The sequence below is a fragment of the Moschus berezovskii genome, chromosome 8, assembly GCF_049115385.1.
Source record: "Moschus berezovskii isolate FMDL1 chromosome 8, NW_MosBer_1.0, whole genome shotgun sequence".
Taxonomy (NCBI): Eukaryota; Metazoa; Chordata; class Mammalia; order Artiodactyla; family Moschidae; genus Moschus; species Moschus berezovskii.
In genome coordinates, this window is record NC_142467.1 from 68,278,987 (window position 1) to 68,296,232 (window position 17,246).

General features: G+C 56.3%; 1 protein-coding gene across 1 annotated transcript; it reads left to right on the forward strand.

The window, feature by feature from the left end:
* The first annotated feature begins 98 nt into the window (after positions 1-98).
* MEX3D (mex-3 RNA binding family member D) lies at positions 99-8,737 on the forward strand. The gene is made up of 2 exons (XM_055430625.2): positions 99-971; positions 6,485-8,737. The coding sequence occupies exons 1-2, from the start codon at positions 368-370 to the stop codon at positions 7,852-7,854; spliced, it is 1,974 nt and encodes a 657-aa protein (XP_055286600.1). The 5' UTR covers positions 99-367; the 3' UTR covers positions 7,855-8,737.
* The last annotated feature ends 8,509 nt before the right edge of the window (positions 8,738-17,246 follow it).

The following is a 17,246-nucleotide window of genomic DNA, read 5'->3' on the forward strand; positions in this document are numbered from 1 at the left end:
CCCCGCCCGCCCCGCGCGTGCGCCCTACCCGGCGCCCCATTGTTGGCGGAGGCCGCGTCACGGGGGCGGGGCCGGGGCGGGGCGGCCGGCGGCCCGAGGGAGGCGGCGGGAGGGCGGAGGGAAGGAGCGTCCGCGCCGCCGCCGCCGCCGCCGCCGACTAGCCGCCGCCGCCGAGAAGCAAGCAGAGCCGCGCCGCGCCGCCGCCGCCCGCGCCCGAGCAGCCCCGCCGCCGCCCCGCCCCGCTGCTGGATGCCGGCGGCCGGCGGCCGGGCTCCCAGAGGCGGAGGGCGGCGGCGCGGGCGGCGGCGGCGGCGGGGGCGGCCGGCGGCCGGGAGGCGGGAGCGCGGGCCCGAGCGCTAGCGCCGCCATGCCTAGCTCCACCGGACAGCCCGACGGCGGCGGGGGCGCTCGCGGCGGCGGACCCGGGGCGCCGGTCTGCGGGGACCCCAGCCCGGGTCCCCCGCCGCCGCCGCCACCGCCCCCGCCCGAGGGTGCCGATGAGGCCGCGCCCGCGCCCCGGCCGCCGCCCGAGCCCGACGACGCGGCCGCCGCGCTGCGCCTGGCCTTGGACCAGCTCTCCGGGCTGGGGCTGGGGGGCGCAGGCGACCAGGACGAGGAGGGGACGACCGCGGGCGGCGGAGACGGAGCGGGTGCAGCGAGTGGGGGCGCAGACGGCGGGGCCGCGGCGGAGCCGGCGCCCCCCGACGGGCCTGAGACGGGGGCTCCCGGAGTGGCCGTGGCCCCCGGCCCGCTGCCGCTGCTGGAGCCGGACGTGAGCCCCCCGCCGCCGCCTCGGCCGTCGCCGCCCGACGTGTTCGCAGGCTTCGCGCCCCACCCCGCGGCGCTGGGCCCCCCGACGCTGCTGGCCGAGCAGATGAGCGTGATCGGCAGCCGCAAGAAGAGCGTGAACATGACCGAGTGCGTGCCCGTGCCCAGCTCCGAGCACGTCGCCGAGATCGTGGGTCGCCAGGGTGAGTGGCCGCCGTCGGGGGTGCCGCCCCAGGGGTCCCCGCGCGACTCGCCCCCAGAGGGGCCGCCCAGCCCAGCCCACGGCTGCACAGCAGATCCCGGCCACGCCCCGCGTGGGCTCGGGCCTCGGTGGCCGCCTGTGCGCCTTTGTCCTGCCGCTGGCCGCGGGAGAAAGTTGGGCGCGGCCGGCGCTCCTCCCCTCGGCGCTCCGGCCCCGCTGCCGCCTTTGTCTGGGCTCCTCCAGCCTGGAGAGCACCCTGCGTGCAGCTCACTGCCTGGGCCCTGGGCTCCCGGAGGTTCCATCCCGGGGATAAGGGGTCTGACCGGGCAGTGCCCTCTCCACACCCAGAAATGGCCCAGGGCGGTTCGCTCGCGCGTGAGGGTGGCTAGGGGCGAGGGCATTCTGGCAGGGTCAGGAGAGAGATTTAGTGGCACAAAGAGGGTACACCTCAGGACTTGCCTGCCTGGGCACCCTGCTGGGGGTGGGGGAGCAGGACAGGATGAGCGAGTATCTGTCCCGGCTGTCAGCCCCCAGTCAGGGATCTGGGGTGCCTGTGAAAGCCACCTGGGGGGATCCAGCCCGACAGCCCTCCTCTGGCCAGAGTGTGGGGGTCCCGAAGCGGCATTGTCAGAGGTCTTTGCAGCCGCCCCATTGTTCTCTTTGTTAGAGAGCCAGGCTGGGTGACATCAGGCCGGCGGTCGCTCATTGGCCCTGGAGCTGCGGGGCGGGCGGGCCAGAGGGTGGTGGGCAGTGCCCGGCCCAGCACACACCCACCCACCCTGTTAGCTGCTTGCCCACCAGCCTCAACTTTCTCTTGCCCGCACCTCTGGGCTCTGGCCTCCCTGTTGGTCAGCCAGGTTCTGGAACTTGGGGTGGGGCCTGGGCAGAGCTTGAGATGGGACTGGGGGACCCTGCCTCTGGGACCTCGGTCACGGGAGCTAGAGAAGGGTGTGGGGGGCTTGAGTTGCAAGATGACTTGTCACCCTAACTACCACGGGCAGAGGACCACAGGGATGCCTGGACACCACCCTCTACTAGTTCTGGGTGGGTGGGGCCTTGGGGCCAGCAAGCCTGCTGCTTCAGCTGCAGGTACATTCAGTCATTCACTTGTCCACCCTACATGTGGACATGAGGAGGGTCAGGTGTGGTGCTAGGTTGGGGGACTGCCCTAAGGGGGTCCTTGGCTATGGGCAGGCACCAAGAGACCCCAACTGAACACTTCCCCTCCCTGCCCTGTCCCCTGTAACCGTACTGGGACCTGGAAGAAGACAGCCGCCCCACGCCCCAAGTGTCCAGAAGCTCGTTGTGGGCAGATGTGGAGACTGAGGCTGGGGATGCCGCCCAAGGTCACTAGGCTGATCCGTGGATGGTGAAGCATGAGGGCAAGCCCCCTGTGGATGCATGCGGCAGCACCTGGGGGGTGTGAGCAGCAGGAAGAGGGACCCAAGCCCTGGTCTCATCTGAGCCGTCTGTCTCTTACTTGTGCCTCTGGTACCCGCTTACCAGGTGTTCATCTGGGTTCCCACTGATGGCAGGCAGCAAAGCAGGGACCTCCAGAGCTCTCCCCACATCTAGGGTGGCTCCTCTCTGTGATGGGGGGTGGGGGTGAGCACCTCAATGAAAATTCTTATGAAAGATGCTGGTTCTCCGCCCAGTCCCGGCTGGCACACAGTCGCCGCCCCATAATAAGTTGGGTGCAGGGCCTCGGGGTGGAGCATGCGTGCCAGGACAGGTCAGCAGCTTCAACAGCCCTTGCTCCCCACTCTTGAAGTATCTGTGGCTCCCATCTTCCCTCACCAGTCCTCAAGCACAGCCTGGAAGACACTATGCCCTTTTTCTGGTCACAGTCCCCCACCCCGCCCCATCTACCTGTGGGTTCCTGAACATGGAGCCTATCCCTTTTTCCTGCTCTGCTGGCCCGAGTGCAGGGGTTGTGGCCTGCCCTGAACTTACTCTTCTGTCTGACCCCTGGTCCAAGGCCACCCCTTCCCTGGAATTCGTGGAGGGGGTGCGTATCTGTCCAGCCTCCTCTGGCAACCAGAGCCACAGACCTGGGCCTTCCCTTTACTTGACAACCCCACGCTGCTCTGTGAGCCTCAGTCTTCTCCCCCCTAGGTCTGTGCCACTTCTGGGCAAGGGATAGGGACCGTGACCCCTGTGGTGCTTCCTGGTCCCTGAGGCTGAGAGGCCTGAGGGACTGAGAGGACCCACTGAGTGGGGGCCTCAGCCTGCCCGACAGTATCCCCTAGAGAGGACCTGCCACCTCCAGGCCAGGAGGGTAAAGCGGCAAAGGTGGAAGTGCAGCCAGAGCCAGCTGGTAGGGCTGGAATTTGTACTCTAGTCTCAGGCTCTTTTTGCACTGCGGGAAGAAAAGGTGAGCTGGGAGAGAACTGGCTCCAGGGTTGGGTGTGTCAGGAGCTGACCCCTTTCCACAAATAAGAAAGTGGAAACGCAGAAGGATCAGTTGGGGGGTGTCACCCCAGCCTGTCGTCAGAAGTGGACAGGGCTGGCACACATCTGCTGCCATTGACCTTGGCCCAGTTCCTTCTGAAACCGCCCCCATCCACCCCAGTGCCCTCCTGCCTGGCTCCCCTTGCTAGAGTTTGCAATGTGGCCATGACTGGGATGTTGGGATTGGGTCTTAAGCACCAGGCCTGGCCTGCAGCCCACTAGGTCATGGTCAGGAACAAGTGACCTGCCAGCCACCTAGGGTCCCCTTCATTGTCCCTCAGTGAGAGGGGCCTCTGCTTGCTATTCTCTGCCTGTGTGTGGCCCCATCTCTGTGGGATAATCCTAGGGTGATGGGGGGCCATGCCTTGATGTTATCTACCCACTCAGAGTAGGGAGCATAGGAAGAGAGCCATCCCCAGGCCCAGGTTGGGGGTTGAAGCCTTCCCTGCTTGCACAACGAGTCCCTGTTTCACACGGTAGCCAGCTTTGTCCCCAGACATCCGACTGTGACTCAGCCTTGCTCTGGGACAGCACCCCGCTGGGTTGTCCCAGCACCCACCTGCCTGTGGAACGCTGTCCCCACTGTCCCCTTAACCAGGAGCGCTCCCCCAGCACGCAGTCTCCTTCCCAGGGTGGTGCCCTTGGCTCCCCACGTGGCCTTGAGGTTCCCTGGATAAGTGTGGTCTGTGGTCACCTGCATGGGCTCCGTTGGGGCCTGGTTCCTTGAATGCCTAGTACACTCAGTGCAGGGGTGGCCTGGATCCTGGTCCAGGCTCATGTGAGCAGCAGGAAGCAGGACTGCCTGCAACTAGGCTGCCTGTGGGGACCCAAGGCCCTGCCTCTCTGAGGGCAGGTCTGGCAGCTATGGGGCTTGCTAGGGCCAGGGGAAGTTACCCTCCCTCCCCAGTTCTCTGAGTTGGAATCCTGGTAGGGGCAGGGTGTAGGAATCTGCATTTCTGCTGTGCCCACCAGTTGGCAGTAGCCCCCAGGGTAACTCCTGGAGCCCCAGTTTCCTGTCTTGTGCAGTTCCATGTCCCCAAGCTCTGCCACCTCTAGGGGTCTTGGTGTAGGTGGGGTTGGGGGGGCCAGTGGCTATCACAGCTGAAGTGGGAGTGGTGAGCTGGGCTCTGTTTGGCCACTGAGGGTTCCACCCGAGGCTGCTCTCAGGTCAGGGCAGGATGGGGTCCCATGAACAGGAAGTTACAGGGTTCAACCCCCTCCTTGAGGCTCCCTCACAATGGCAGGCTCCAGTCCCTGGCCCATCAGATCCTGCCCCAAATCTATGAGGCTGGGTCTGTTTCTGCTCTCATTTGACAGATGAGGAAATTGAGGCATGAAATGGTCCCTCAGATGCCCATGGTATCCCCAGTGCACCAGCCTTACATCACAGTCCCCGAGTCTCAGAGAGTTCAGGAAGTTAGACATAAGGTCTGAGAAGTGTGTATTGGGGCCTGACCCAGTATAGTCAGGGTGGGCGTGCCCGGAGGAGGGCAGGCCATGCTGCGATGTGATGCAAAGAAGGCAGAGGATATGAGAGTGACGTTGCAGATGGGAAAGGTCAGGTGCAAGGGGACTGCAGGAGAGGCCCTTCCCAGCAGCTAGGTAGGGAGGAGACCATCAGGGCAGGCATGGAGGCAGCCATGGATCAGGGTGCCTTTGGAGTTGCCAGAAAGGCTGGGCAGCCACCAAGGGGAGGACCCCGAGTGGGCATGGAGGAAATGGCCAGGGACCAGGAGTCAAGGCTGAGAGATGGCAGACCCCTGCTCACTTGCCCCGCTTTATTCAGCTGTGAGTTAGGGGCACCTGCCCCGGTACCCAGGCTCCATCAGTCTGACTTAATCAGAGCAGAAGGCTTGCGGGCTAACTTTGTATCTTTTCTTGTTGAGAACTTAGCCACACTGTTAACTCCACTCAGAGCCACTAGGAAACAATATTCCTGTGTCCTTCTGGCTTCCCAGTGCTTAGAGGGTGGGGGGACTCCCAGTCTCCTGGGCCCCAGGTCAAAATGTCTCAGAAGGCCCTGGGGTGGGGGTGGGGTGTCAGGGGCCCAGTGAAACCACACCTGGCATTTAGATTCCTCGGGGGTAGCTTCCCCTTAGCCCTGGGAGGGCTGCCAGATGCTGGGTGTGGTGCCAAGTCAAGGACCCTGCATGACTGATCCTTTCCTCAACAGATGTCCTGGCCCTTTTCTGCAGGGTCAACCCTCAGCCCACCTGGGCAGCAGTGATGAACCCCCAGGGCATGTCTCCAGCTTCCCCTCAGTGACTGGGACCACTGGGGGCCTGTGGAGGTGTTTTTACCTGGGGTGCAGGATCTGCTGTTGGGGGAGGGTCATATGACCAGACATTCCCACCACTCGGGCCTCAGGTTCCCCTCCAGGCAGTCTGGGAGTTGGTGTCAGAGAGTCTGAGTTAGTGTCCTCTGTCCAGTACAGTGGACCGAATGGCTTGAAACTGGGACAGAACGCTCACAGTTCTGCAGGGTGGGAATCTGAAATCGGGGTGTCGGCAGGGGGCGTGCTTCTTCAGAGGTTCCAGGGGAGGATCTTCTCTGGCCTCCTGGCTTCCAGTGGTGCTCACAAACTTTGGCATCCTGGGGCTTGTGGCCACCTCCCTCCAGCCCTGGGCTCTGTTTTCACATGACTGTAATCTCAGGGACACTCTGTGTCCCTCCCTCCATCCTTGGGCCTCTGTCCCCTCTGGTCCTACACACCCCTGCCCCATAGCAGAGGGATTGTCAAAAAGGCAAAGAGAGGCCCTGTTGTAGGTTGAAAGGTGTCCCCCCAAATCCATGTCCACCTGGAATGTCAGAATGTGACCTTACTGAGCAAGTCTTGGCAGATGTAGTTAGAGTGCGGTCATGACAGGTTGGGGTAGCCCTGAATCCAGTGACCATTGTCTCTATAGAGGAAGAAGGACATGTAGAGCGGCAGTCTGATGTTACAGCTGGAAGGTAGGGGCTCCCACCCAGGTCACCGGCTGTCCCATGCAGCTGCGGCCCTGGAGGGGCTGTCCTGGGGAGGGGTCCACGCCCTCACCATGTCTCCCCCTCCCCCACCCCCAGGGTGCAAGATCAAGGCTCTTCGAGCCAAGACAAATACGTACATCAAGACTCCGGTGCGAGGGGAGGAGCCGGTCTTTATCGTGACCGGCCGCAAGGAGGACGTGGAGATGGCCAAGCGTGAGATCCTGTCGGCCGCCGAGCACTTCTCCGTGATCCGGGCCACGCGGAGCAAGGCGGGCGGGCTGCCGGGTACTGCACAGGGCCCACCCAACCTGCCCGGACAGACCACGATCCAGGTGCGCGTGCCCTACCGCGTGGTAGGGCTGGTGGTGGGGCCCAAGGGCGCCACCATCAAGCGCATCCAGCAACGGACGCATACGTACATCGTGACGCCTGGGCGCGACAAGGAGCCGGTGTTTGCCGTGACGGGCATGCCCGAGAACGTGGACCGGGCGCGCGAGGAGATCGAAGCCCATATCACACTGCGCACAGGGGCCTTCACCGACGCCAGCCCCGACAGCGACTTCCACTCCAACGGCACAGATGTCTGCTTGGACCTGCTCGGGGCGGCTGCGGGCCTCTGGGCCAAAGCCCCCAACCCGGGCCGCAGGCCCCCAGCACCCACAGCCAGCCTTCGTGGGGACACTGCGCTGGGCGCCCCGGGAGGCCCTGAGTCCTTCTACACAGGCAGCCGTGGGGGTCCGCCAATGCCTGTGCCGGTGCCGGACGCCGGCCCCGCCAGCCCCTACAGCGCTTCTGGCAACGGGGGCTTCACCTTCGGCGGGGACGGTCCTGGGGCCCCCACGGGGCCACCCGCCCCCGAGGACTGCGACTTTGGCTTCGATTTCCTGGCGCTGGACCTGACCGTGCCTACCGCGGCCACCATCTGGGCGCCTTTTGAGCGGGCCACCCCGCTGCCGGCCTTCGGCGGCTGCTCGGCGGTCAATGGAGCCCCCGTGCCTCCAGCCCCGGGTGCCCGCCGCAGCAGCGGGACCGGCACACCACGCCACTCGCCCACGCTGCCCGAGCCCGGTGGCCTGGGCCTGGAGCTCCCGCTGGCCCGCCGGCCTACACCGGACCCAGTGGGCGCCCTGCCCTGGCGGCCCCCACAGGGCTCCCTGACGTCCTTCTCAAGCAGTGCCAGCTTCTCCACAGCCACCTCGCTGCCCAGCAGCTCCTCGGCCTCCTCGTGCTCGGCGCTGGAGTCCAACACCCCCGAGAGCGGCCGAAAGCCCCCAGCGGCCCCGGCGCCTGCGGCCCTGGCGCGGGAGTGCGTGGTGTGTGCCGAGGGTGAGGTGATGGCCGCGTTGGTGCCCTGCGGCCACAACCTCTTCTGCATGGACTGCGCCGTCCGCATCTGCGGCAAGAGCGAGCCGGAGTGCCCGGCCTGCCGCACTCCCGCCACCCAGGCCATTCATATCTTTTCCTAGCTGGGCCCCTCGCGCACCCGCGGTCACCCCACCCCACCCCCCGGGGCCATCAGTGGGCGCAGGGTGGGTGCGCAGGGCCTGGAGGGGAGGAGGGGGCGGGCGGCAGGCTGCGTGGCCAGTGTTTACAGACGAGCTTTAACTCTTCGGTCCCAGGCGTGGAGACGACGCGGCCAAGCGGCACCTCAGTTCTTAACAAATAACAGTATTGAGTGGACAGGTTAAAATAAACCAGAGAGAAAAGGCCTGCTTGCCTGCTTGCACTTTTTATTTAAGATACTCCCTCCCCCCTCCTCCCCCCCCCCCCCCGCCCCCAGCCCAGGGTGATCTTTTTAAGAAAAAACAAAACACGATTTTTACAACTCTGGGTTGTACTTCTTTTGTATGTAGCGGATATCAATTTGACAGTGTTTGTTTTCCCACGGTCTCAACCTCTGCAGAAACTTCCCAGGAGGAGGATGGCTCCCTTTGGGGGTATCATATGGTTACCCTGTAGTATGTAAGCCGCACGCAGGCCGGAGGGGGGGTGGGGGGGAGGGGGCGAGGGGCGTCCGGAACTTTCTAACTTTTTTTTAATTATTAATCCCTTTCTGCTGTGGTTTCTGTTGACAGTTTTTAATTTTTGTTGTTTTTTTTTTTTTTTAAACTTTTACTTTTTACCTCTTGTGTATATGTAGGGAATTTATAGGGAAATATGTACTTTATGGAATAAATTTTAAGACTAAAATATATTTTATTTTAAATAAAGTAACGGACCTTTAATCTTACACAGCTAAATTACTGATTATATATTTGCTGAGCTGACCTAAGGGTTCAGAAAATTGTATCAAGAGTTTTATTTTTTGACTTCAAAGCCTTCTTAATAAAGTCTTTTTACTACACGTGAGACCTTGGCCTGGTGTGGGATGGGTGGGCATGGGGGAGGGATGGGGGTGGGGGCTCAGATCCAGCCCCACCCACCTAGTCTTCCAGGACAAAGCGTTAGGGCTCAGGATATCCCGCTTCTAGGCTTTTCCACAAGCCAGGTACTGTTGGCATCTTATCGGGGCTCTACAGAGAGGTGGTCCAGCCAGGTCCTCTTATCCTCAGGACCCCACCTCCTAGGGGAAAGCCAACCATGGGGACAGCTGTGAGCCATGTGGGGGAGTGGTGGTACTGGTTGCTTCCTGGGGCACTGCCTGCTGCCATGGCACTCCTGTGCCCAGCCAGAGGATACTGTATAGAGGAGGGGCAGATCTTCCTCCCAGGAGGGGTCCTGAGGTCTCCTGGGCCCAAGGAACATCTGAGTGATAAGCCTCATGTGTTGTCCCCCAGGCATCTAGTTGGGAACAGAGGACTCTGGGGCTGCCAGACATGGTTCTTCAGGACTGGGACTAACCCAGAAGCGAGGACTGGGGGACCACAGATTGTACTGTGGGCCGCTAGCGGGGACCACCAGAGCTCCAGAGGTGGAGTGAGTTGAGGATAGGATGTACTGACAGGGAGGGGCCCAGGACTGCTCCAGGGACAAGCCCAGGGGCCAGGTGACCACAGGCTGCTGGCTCGGAACAGGCACCGAGGGAACTGGAGAACGCAGCCCACTAGGGAAACTAGGAAGACAGAGCAGAGCAGCCTGGAGGGCTTTCAGGAGACGGCCAAAAGTTTGGGATGACAGGAGCATCTGAAGGGGCAACAGGGACAGAGAGGAAGTAGCCAGAGATGGACAGGGCACCCCCAAGAGCAAGTGGCAGCCACCTCGGACCCTCCAGTTGGGAGTAGTCACCCCAGCTGTGGAAACCAGGTGGGTCTCAGGACAGACCCTGTGCACCCAGGGTTTGTCCAGTCCTGCTGGAATGTCCCCATCTGTAAATGGGGAAACACCTAGGTCCACACTCTCAGAACTGGTGAGGCTCCAGTCTTGGAGTGCACTGGTACATGGCCCCCAAAAGATACAGCCCTGGAACCTATGGGTGGGAGCTGACAGACCGGTCTTTGCAGCTATAGTCAAGAATCTTGAGATCATCCTGCATCAGGGTGGCCCTGTAAGAGAGTGTCCTGATAAGACAGCAGGAGTCACAGACAGGAGTCACAGGAAGAAGCTGTGTGACGCTGGAGGCTCCTCTGTCCATGGAATTCTCCAGGCAAGAATACTGGAGTGGGTTGCCATTTCCTCCTCCAGGGGATCTTCCCAACCCAGGGATCGAACCCATGTCTCCTGTGTCTCCTGCATCACAGATGGATTCTTTACCCTCTGAGCTTTCAGAAAAACCTTCATCCTGCATTAGGGTGGCCCTAAATCTAACGTGTTTGTAAGAGACACAGAGGATCACAGTCCTGGGGAGAAGCTGTGTGACACTGGAGGTGAGACTGGAGTTGATGCAGCCACAAGCCCAGGACGCCTGGAGTCCCCAGAAGCATGAAGAGGCAGGAAGGACCGCCCACCACCCGCACTGGAGTCTTCAGAGGAATCACGGTCCTGCCACACCTTGATCCCTGACTTCTGGCCTCCAGAACACGAAGAACATATACCTATTGTCTTAACCCGCCCACTTTTAGGTAATTTTTTAAAGTCGCCCTGGGAAACTGATATGGTAGGTGGGCTAGACTGAGGGGTTGACTGGATGGCACAGTCAGGTGCAGATAGCATGGCAAAGGCTTGGAGGTGATGAGATCCCAGGACACATCCAGGGAACATAGAGTGGTTGGTCAGAGGGACAGGTGAGAACAGTGGGAGACAGTTGAAAAGGTGAATTGGAGCCAGGCCTTGGAATTCCTCCTTTAATCTCTCCCACCTGTGTCAGGACTTTTACTGGGTCCCCATTTTTGCCACGGTCTTCCTCACCCTTGGACCTTCCCCCTTTACAAGGAGAAAGACACACCAGCCCATACTGGACTTCAGCCAAGAGAATTCAAATGTAAATAGCCCCAGGTGGCCAGAGGTTCCTCTGTGGGCCACATCTCTCTGGAACGTTCCAGTCCAGGATTGTCCCATAGGGCATCTTGTTATGATGGGACTGTTGTAGACCAATACCGACTGGTACAGGAGCCATCAGCCACATGGGTGACCCAGCATCTGAAATGTGACTTGTGCAACCAAGAGATTGAATCTTAAATGCTGTTTGGCTTTAATTTAAATTGAGATAGCATCTAGGGGACCTGTTTACTATGTAGACTCTTTTAAAGCAGAGAAACAGGAAGGCCAGTGTGCCCAGATATTGTGATGAGAGTAACAGGGAGTGGAGGTCCTGATCTGAGTGGCCCCAAGGTGACAAAGCCATGGGGGAGGGAAAACCTGTGGGCTGATGTGGTCGGCAGCATAATAATCCCAAAGACATTACATCCTGATCCCAGAGACTGTGGACGTGTCACCTCATGTGGCAGAGGGGACTCTGCAGGTGGGATTAAGGCCCCTGAAATGCGGACAACCCTGGATTCCCCAGGGAGAGCCAAGTGTCATCACAAGGTCCTTATAAGAGAGAGGGGGAGTGTCAGAGGCAGAAAGACTGGAGTTTTGCACTGCTGGCTGTGAGGATGGAGGGAGGGGCCCCAAACCAGGGATGCGGCGCCTCTAAAGCTGGAACAGGTGGGAGCCGGTGCTCCCCGGAGCCTCCGGAGGGGACAGCCCTGCCCACATGTGAATCTGAGGACTTTTGCTCTCCAGGACTGTTAGGGAGAATAAATTTGTGTTGCTTTAAGCCCCCACATGTGTGGTGCTTTGTTTCAATATAGGAAACTCACACAGCTGTGTTAAAAACTGCCCCAGCACCTTGGCTGATCCTATGCCCTGTGCAGGGAAACTACAAAATGAGCCTAGACATCTTGCGGTGCCAGAAAGTAAGGAAATCCTCAAAACACCCCATGAGAATGAGGGCATGTCCAAGGGACACCGAAGCCAGAGGCCAGAGCTGAAATAATGCATCCTATAAGATAGAGGACGCCCAGTGAACTTGAACTTCTAATACACAGGGGATCATGCTTTTAGTCAAAATCTGTCTCCAATATTGCCTGAGACACCCTTCTACCTGATGATCATTCAGTTATTTACCTGAAATTCAGATTTAACAGAACCTACTATGTTTTTATTTGCTTCATGTGGTAACTCTATGAGGTATGAGGGGGGATGAGAACCCATTGATTTGCAGGGAGATACATATATGCTGGAGAGGTCCCTCCTGTGGTTCCTAAATTCCACCCTGACTTTAAAGATGCAGAGCAGCCTAACAGGATGTGGACAACATATTAAAAAGCAGAGACCTCACTTTGTTAACAAAGGTCTGTAGAGTCAAACCTATTGTTTGGCCACTTGATGCGAAGAGCCAGCTCATTGGAAAAGACCCTGAGGCTGGGAAAGATTGAGGACAGGAGGAGTAGGGGACAGCAGAAGATAAGATGGTTGGATGGCATCACCACTCAATTGGACGTGAATTTGAGCAAACTCAGGGAGATAGCCAGGGACAAGGGAGCCTGGTGTGCTGCAGTCCACGGGTTCCAAGAGGGTGGGACACGACTTAGGGACTGACAACACCAGGATGTGGGCTGGGGACTGGCAGGTTCGTGAACCTGTAGCAGAATTAATTCCACACACATTTATGGATATGGACTGAGCGCCTTGATCCTTGCCATTCCAGGAGCGGGTTTGCTCCGGGGCGGAAGCCGCAGGAAGCCAGAAAGTCCCAAGCACTTTTGCTGCTACTAACCCCTTGCGCCATCCCCAGCCGGGCCCCCTCCAGCGGCTGGGAGGGACCAGAACTGCCCGTCCTCTGTCGCCACCGTGTGGTCGGAGCCGCGCATGACACTCTGCCCGATACAGCTGCAGAGCCCGCTCCTTATTATTTATGTAAAGTGGGCGTAACTGCCCTTGGCCCAGGCCTGTGGGCTCCTCAGGACACAAGCCGGTCCCCTTCCACAGTCCACCATCCATCGCTCAGCAACTCAGCGCTGGCACGCAGTGGGCCCTCCCTAAACGTTTGCTGACTGAATACACTACAGGGACCGCTCCCCCCTACCCAAATAAAACTGAGGGTTTTTTCTTTACCCTAGCCAGATCCCTAACCGCCTGACCACCTGAGGTCCTGAGAAACTGCGCACATTTAAATACACACCTGAGTGGGAAAGGAGGTGACACAGACGCTGGCGGCCATCTGGTTCACACCATCTGACCATTGGGAATTTACCCTGGTGTCCAGTGTGAGTAGGGCTTGGAGTTTATTTTTCCAGATAACTAATGTAAGTTCTCCCCCTAGGCACTGTGGTCATTTGGGGCCTGGATTATCCTCTGAGGAGCGTCCTGGACACTGCGGGGGTTGACCAGCATCCCTGTCCCCCATTTGATGTCAGAAACTCCCCTTTCCCAGTTCTGACTATGAAAATCTTCTAAAGTCTCCCCTGGGGGCAGGAACCTCCCCTCCCCCAGTGAGAACCGTTCATCCCATTTCTCAGGGATTGGACCAAATTGGCCCTGAACAGGCTGTGTCCTGGAATCTCCCCACATACCCACCCACATGGAGGGTTCCGCTTGCAGAGTTGGAACATCTGATTTTGGTTTATTTCAAGCAACCCTTAAGATGGATTCATGTCCCAGCTAAAATGACTTATGCTTGACTCGTAAAACTTTTTAGTGTTGGAAATGTCACATGTAAATCCAAGCAGAGAGGGGTCAATCCAAAGGACCCAGCTTCAGCAAATAACCAATTCTCAAATTTCCCAGCAATTCTTGGCTGTTTCTCTCCACCTGCCCCACCCCCACCAGGCTCTGTAGCAAACTGCATTTGTCCACAGGCCAGGATGCTTACTGAGTAACACAGGTGGGCACAATGTCACCATCAGAACTTAAAATTGTTAACAATAACTTTAAAAAAAAAAAAAAGTTCAGACATGTGGGATCTAGTTACCTAACCAGGAATCAAACCTGGGCCCCCTCCATTGGGAGTGCAGAGTCTTGGTCACTGGACCACCAGGGGAGTCCTCACGGTAAGGCTGATTTCTTAACAGTAACTCTCTGAGCAGCATTTCCCTTTGCTTGAGTGTATTGTTATTGTTTACAAGTCAGTTGGTTTCAGTCTGCATCCGGCACATACTCCCTGGAGATCTGGCTCTCGTGTCTTGTTCATGTATTCTAACCAGTGGTTCCCAACACAGACCCTCAGTGTGGATGAGGAGGTTTAAAAAATACCAAAGTCTGAGTCCCCCCAGTTATGCTATAATTAGTCTGGGTGCCATGTGGGCAGCAGGATTTTTTTTCAATTGTGGTAAACATAACAAAATTTACCAGTTTGAAGTGTACATTGAGTATATTCACAATTTGGCCCCTGGAACCTGTGGGTGGGAGCCATCCATCACCCCTATCTCTTTCCAGAATATTCTCATCACCCCAAAAAGAAATCCCACCTCCATTAGCAGTCACTCCCCACTCCCAGCCCCTGACAACCAGGATCTGTGTCTGTGGATCGGCCTGTTCTGGACATTTGCCATCAGTGGAATCACACCCTGTGTGTCCTCGTGTGTCTGCTTCCCTCGCTGAGCATCGTGTTCTCAAGTTTCATCCACAGTGTAGGGAGTGTCAGGGCTTCTCTCCTTTTATGACTGAAGAATATTCTAGTGTATATATGGACCACCTTTTGTTATCCATTCATCCTTGAGGAATGAATTTTTTAATTAAATGTTTTTATGTTAAAAAAGAAAACTTTTTGGCTGTGCTAGGTCTTCATTGCTGAGTACTGGCTTCAGTAGTTGAAGCATACAGGCTTAGTTGCACAGAGATCTAGGAATAAAATTGCTGAATTATTTGGTAATTCTATGTTTAATTTATTGAGGAACCAAGGAACAGAACATTTTGGTTTTGTTTTATTTTTAATTTTCGTCGAGCTACACTGGCATGTGGGATCTTAGTTCCCGGATCAGGGATCAAACCTGCACCCCTGCAATGGAAGCGAGGAGTCTTAACCACTGCACTGCCAGGGAAGTCCGAAACAGAGTTTTTAATGGAAATTTTTATTGAGATCATTGTAGATTCCCCTGGAGTTATAAGAAATAATGCTGATCCCTTATACATTCTGCCCAGTCTCCCCCAAAGTTTGCATTTGCAAAATGACAGTCAGTACCTCAACCAGGATACATTTATATCTAAATCAGATTTCCAAGTTCCTCAGTTTTTCTTGCATTTGTGTATGTGTGTATTTAGTTGTCTACAATTGTATCAGTAGAGTAGGCACATGTATACACCACCACAGTGGCCTATTTCCCTAACCTTGGCAACCACTCAAATGTCCTCCATTTCAAAAAGGATATAATTTCAAAAGTGCTATATAAACATAATCTTAGATTGTGAGACTGTAAGTATGTTTGACATTGTTTTTGTTTTTGATTTTTGCTCAGCATGATTCCCCGGAGTCATTAGGAATTTTTAAACTCTTCAGTGAGGTGGTCTGATATTATTCAGTTTGACCTACTTACAGCTGTTCTCCTAGCAACCCATGTGCCTCAGTTTTCTCATCTGTTAAATGGGGGAGAGGAAAGCCCCCAGCACTCAGGTGAGCTTTGAGAATTAGAGTAGATGGGGAACCAGGTGCCCGCAGTCAGGACCTGGAGCCTGCGAGGCTTTGTGATAGCACACCAGGTTGCCATGGCACCAGCCAACCTGCCTGCCCGGGATGCTATAGCCCTGGTCCCGCCTCACTTGCTGGTGATTGGAGGAGGCATCGTGACACATGCTCACACAGACCAATGATGAGGTAGTCCAGAGGCTGGGTTCTACCGAGGCTTTAGATTAGGCCAAAAGGGTAGAATTGAGTGAAGCCAAAATTTCCCTCACTCTTCAGGTTTAAATAGGCTTTCCGTGGTTTCTTAAAAAAAAAAAAAAAAGGCCTGGTCATCCCTGGAATGAATTCATTTCCATTTCATGAAGCTTCAGCCCGTTGTAAATGCCCCCAAAGGTGAGGCTAATAATTCTTCTAATAATTTTATTTCTTAAGACACACAGTTAACCTCTCTAAAGAAGATTCCAGAAATTTTCAGCGTGAGAGTGGTGTGGGCACTTTGCCATCTCTCGAAGTTCTCATACCTAGAAATAAGAATCGGCCTGGGAGGTTATGAAATTAATATATTCCGTGGTTGGTTTATTTTTAATAAACCACCATTGTAGGCTCAGGGTGTGGGCGATTCTCACAGATTGTTGCTGTTCTTACGCCCACAAACAGATGGAAATAAATACTCTAGGTAGGTCATTTTGCAAGATGCACAGTTAAATGGACCGTGGATGTTTTGCCTCCCCCCCCCCCCCACTCCCAGAAACAAATGTTCTGGGCAGAAAAGGAGCTGGGTCCTTTTCATGTTTTGGCATGTGTATTAGTTAGCTATTGCTGGGTAATGCATCACCCCCAAACTAAGTGACTTGAAACATCCATTTATACATTAGAGTATTAGCCAGGAAAAAGAGTGGCGTTCTGACACACGGCAGTGTGGATGGACCTTGAAAACACCATGCTCAGGACTTCCCTGGAGGTCCAGTGGTTAAGAGTGCAGGTTTGCACTGTAGAGGGAACGGGTTCCATCCCTGGTCTGAGATCTAAGATCCCACATGCTATGCTGCAAGACCAAATAAATAAATATTTTTTAAAATTAAAAAAAAGAAATATGATACTTGGTAGAGAAGCCAAACACAAAAGGCCACACAACATGTGATTCTTTTGATGGGAAATGTCCAGAACAGAAAATGAGAAATGTGCATCTCCAGGCAGATCCACAGGCACAGAGAGTGGGTTCTTGGTTGTCAGGGGCTGGGGAAGTGGAGGGGGTGAGGAGTGACTGCTGATGAGGACAGGTGTTCTTCTGGAGTGATGGACTCTCTGGAACTAGACAGGGGTGGCGACTGTATAACACTGTGAATGCACTCAGTGCCATGGAACTGTACACTTTAAAATGGTGAATTTCATGTTATGTTACCTCAGTAGTAATAATAGTAGAAAAGTTAAAAAAGAACAAACCCACAATTCACACACGGTTTGTGTACTTCTCTGCTCACACCCCATTCCTCCGGATTCTCCAGGGAGTCCAGGGAGATTCTAAACTCTCCCTCTTTTATGCAGAACAGTTTCTCTTCCCGGGTCTTACCACACTCAGGCCTGTGACCCCCCCGTGATGTACCCCCAGCCCCTTCGTTCCCTCCCTTTACCCCATTCTTCCACAAAATCACCAGGTGGGTCTTTCCACCCAGGGGCAGGAGTGCACCCAGTCACAGGGTTCAGAGAAAGAGCAACACTGATGGTTTAATTTTTTCCATAGGAACATACTGAAAGTCTCTCAGTCATGTCTGACTCTTCGAAACCCCATGGACTGTACAGTCCATGGAATTCTCCAGGTCAGAATACTGGAATGGGTAGCCATTCCCTTCTCCACGGGATCTTCCCAACCCAGGGATT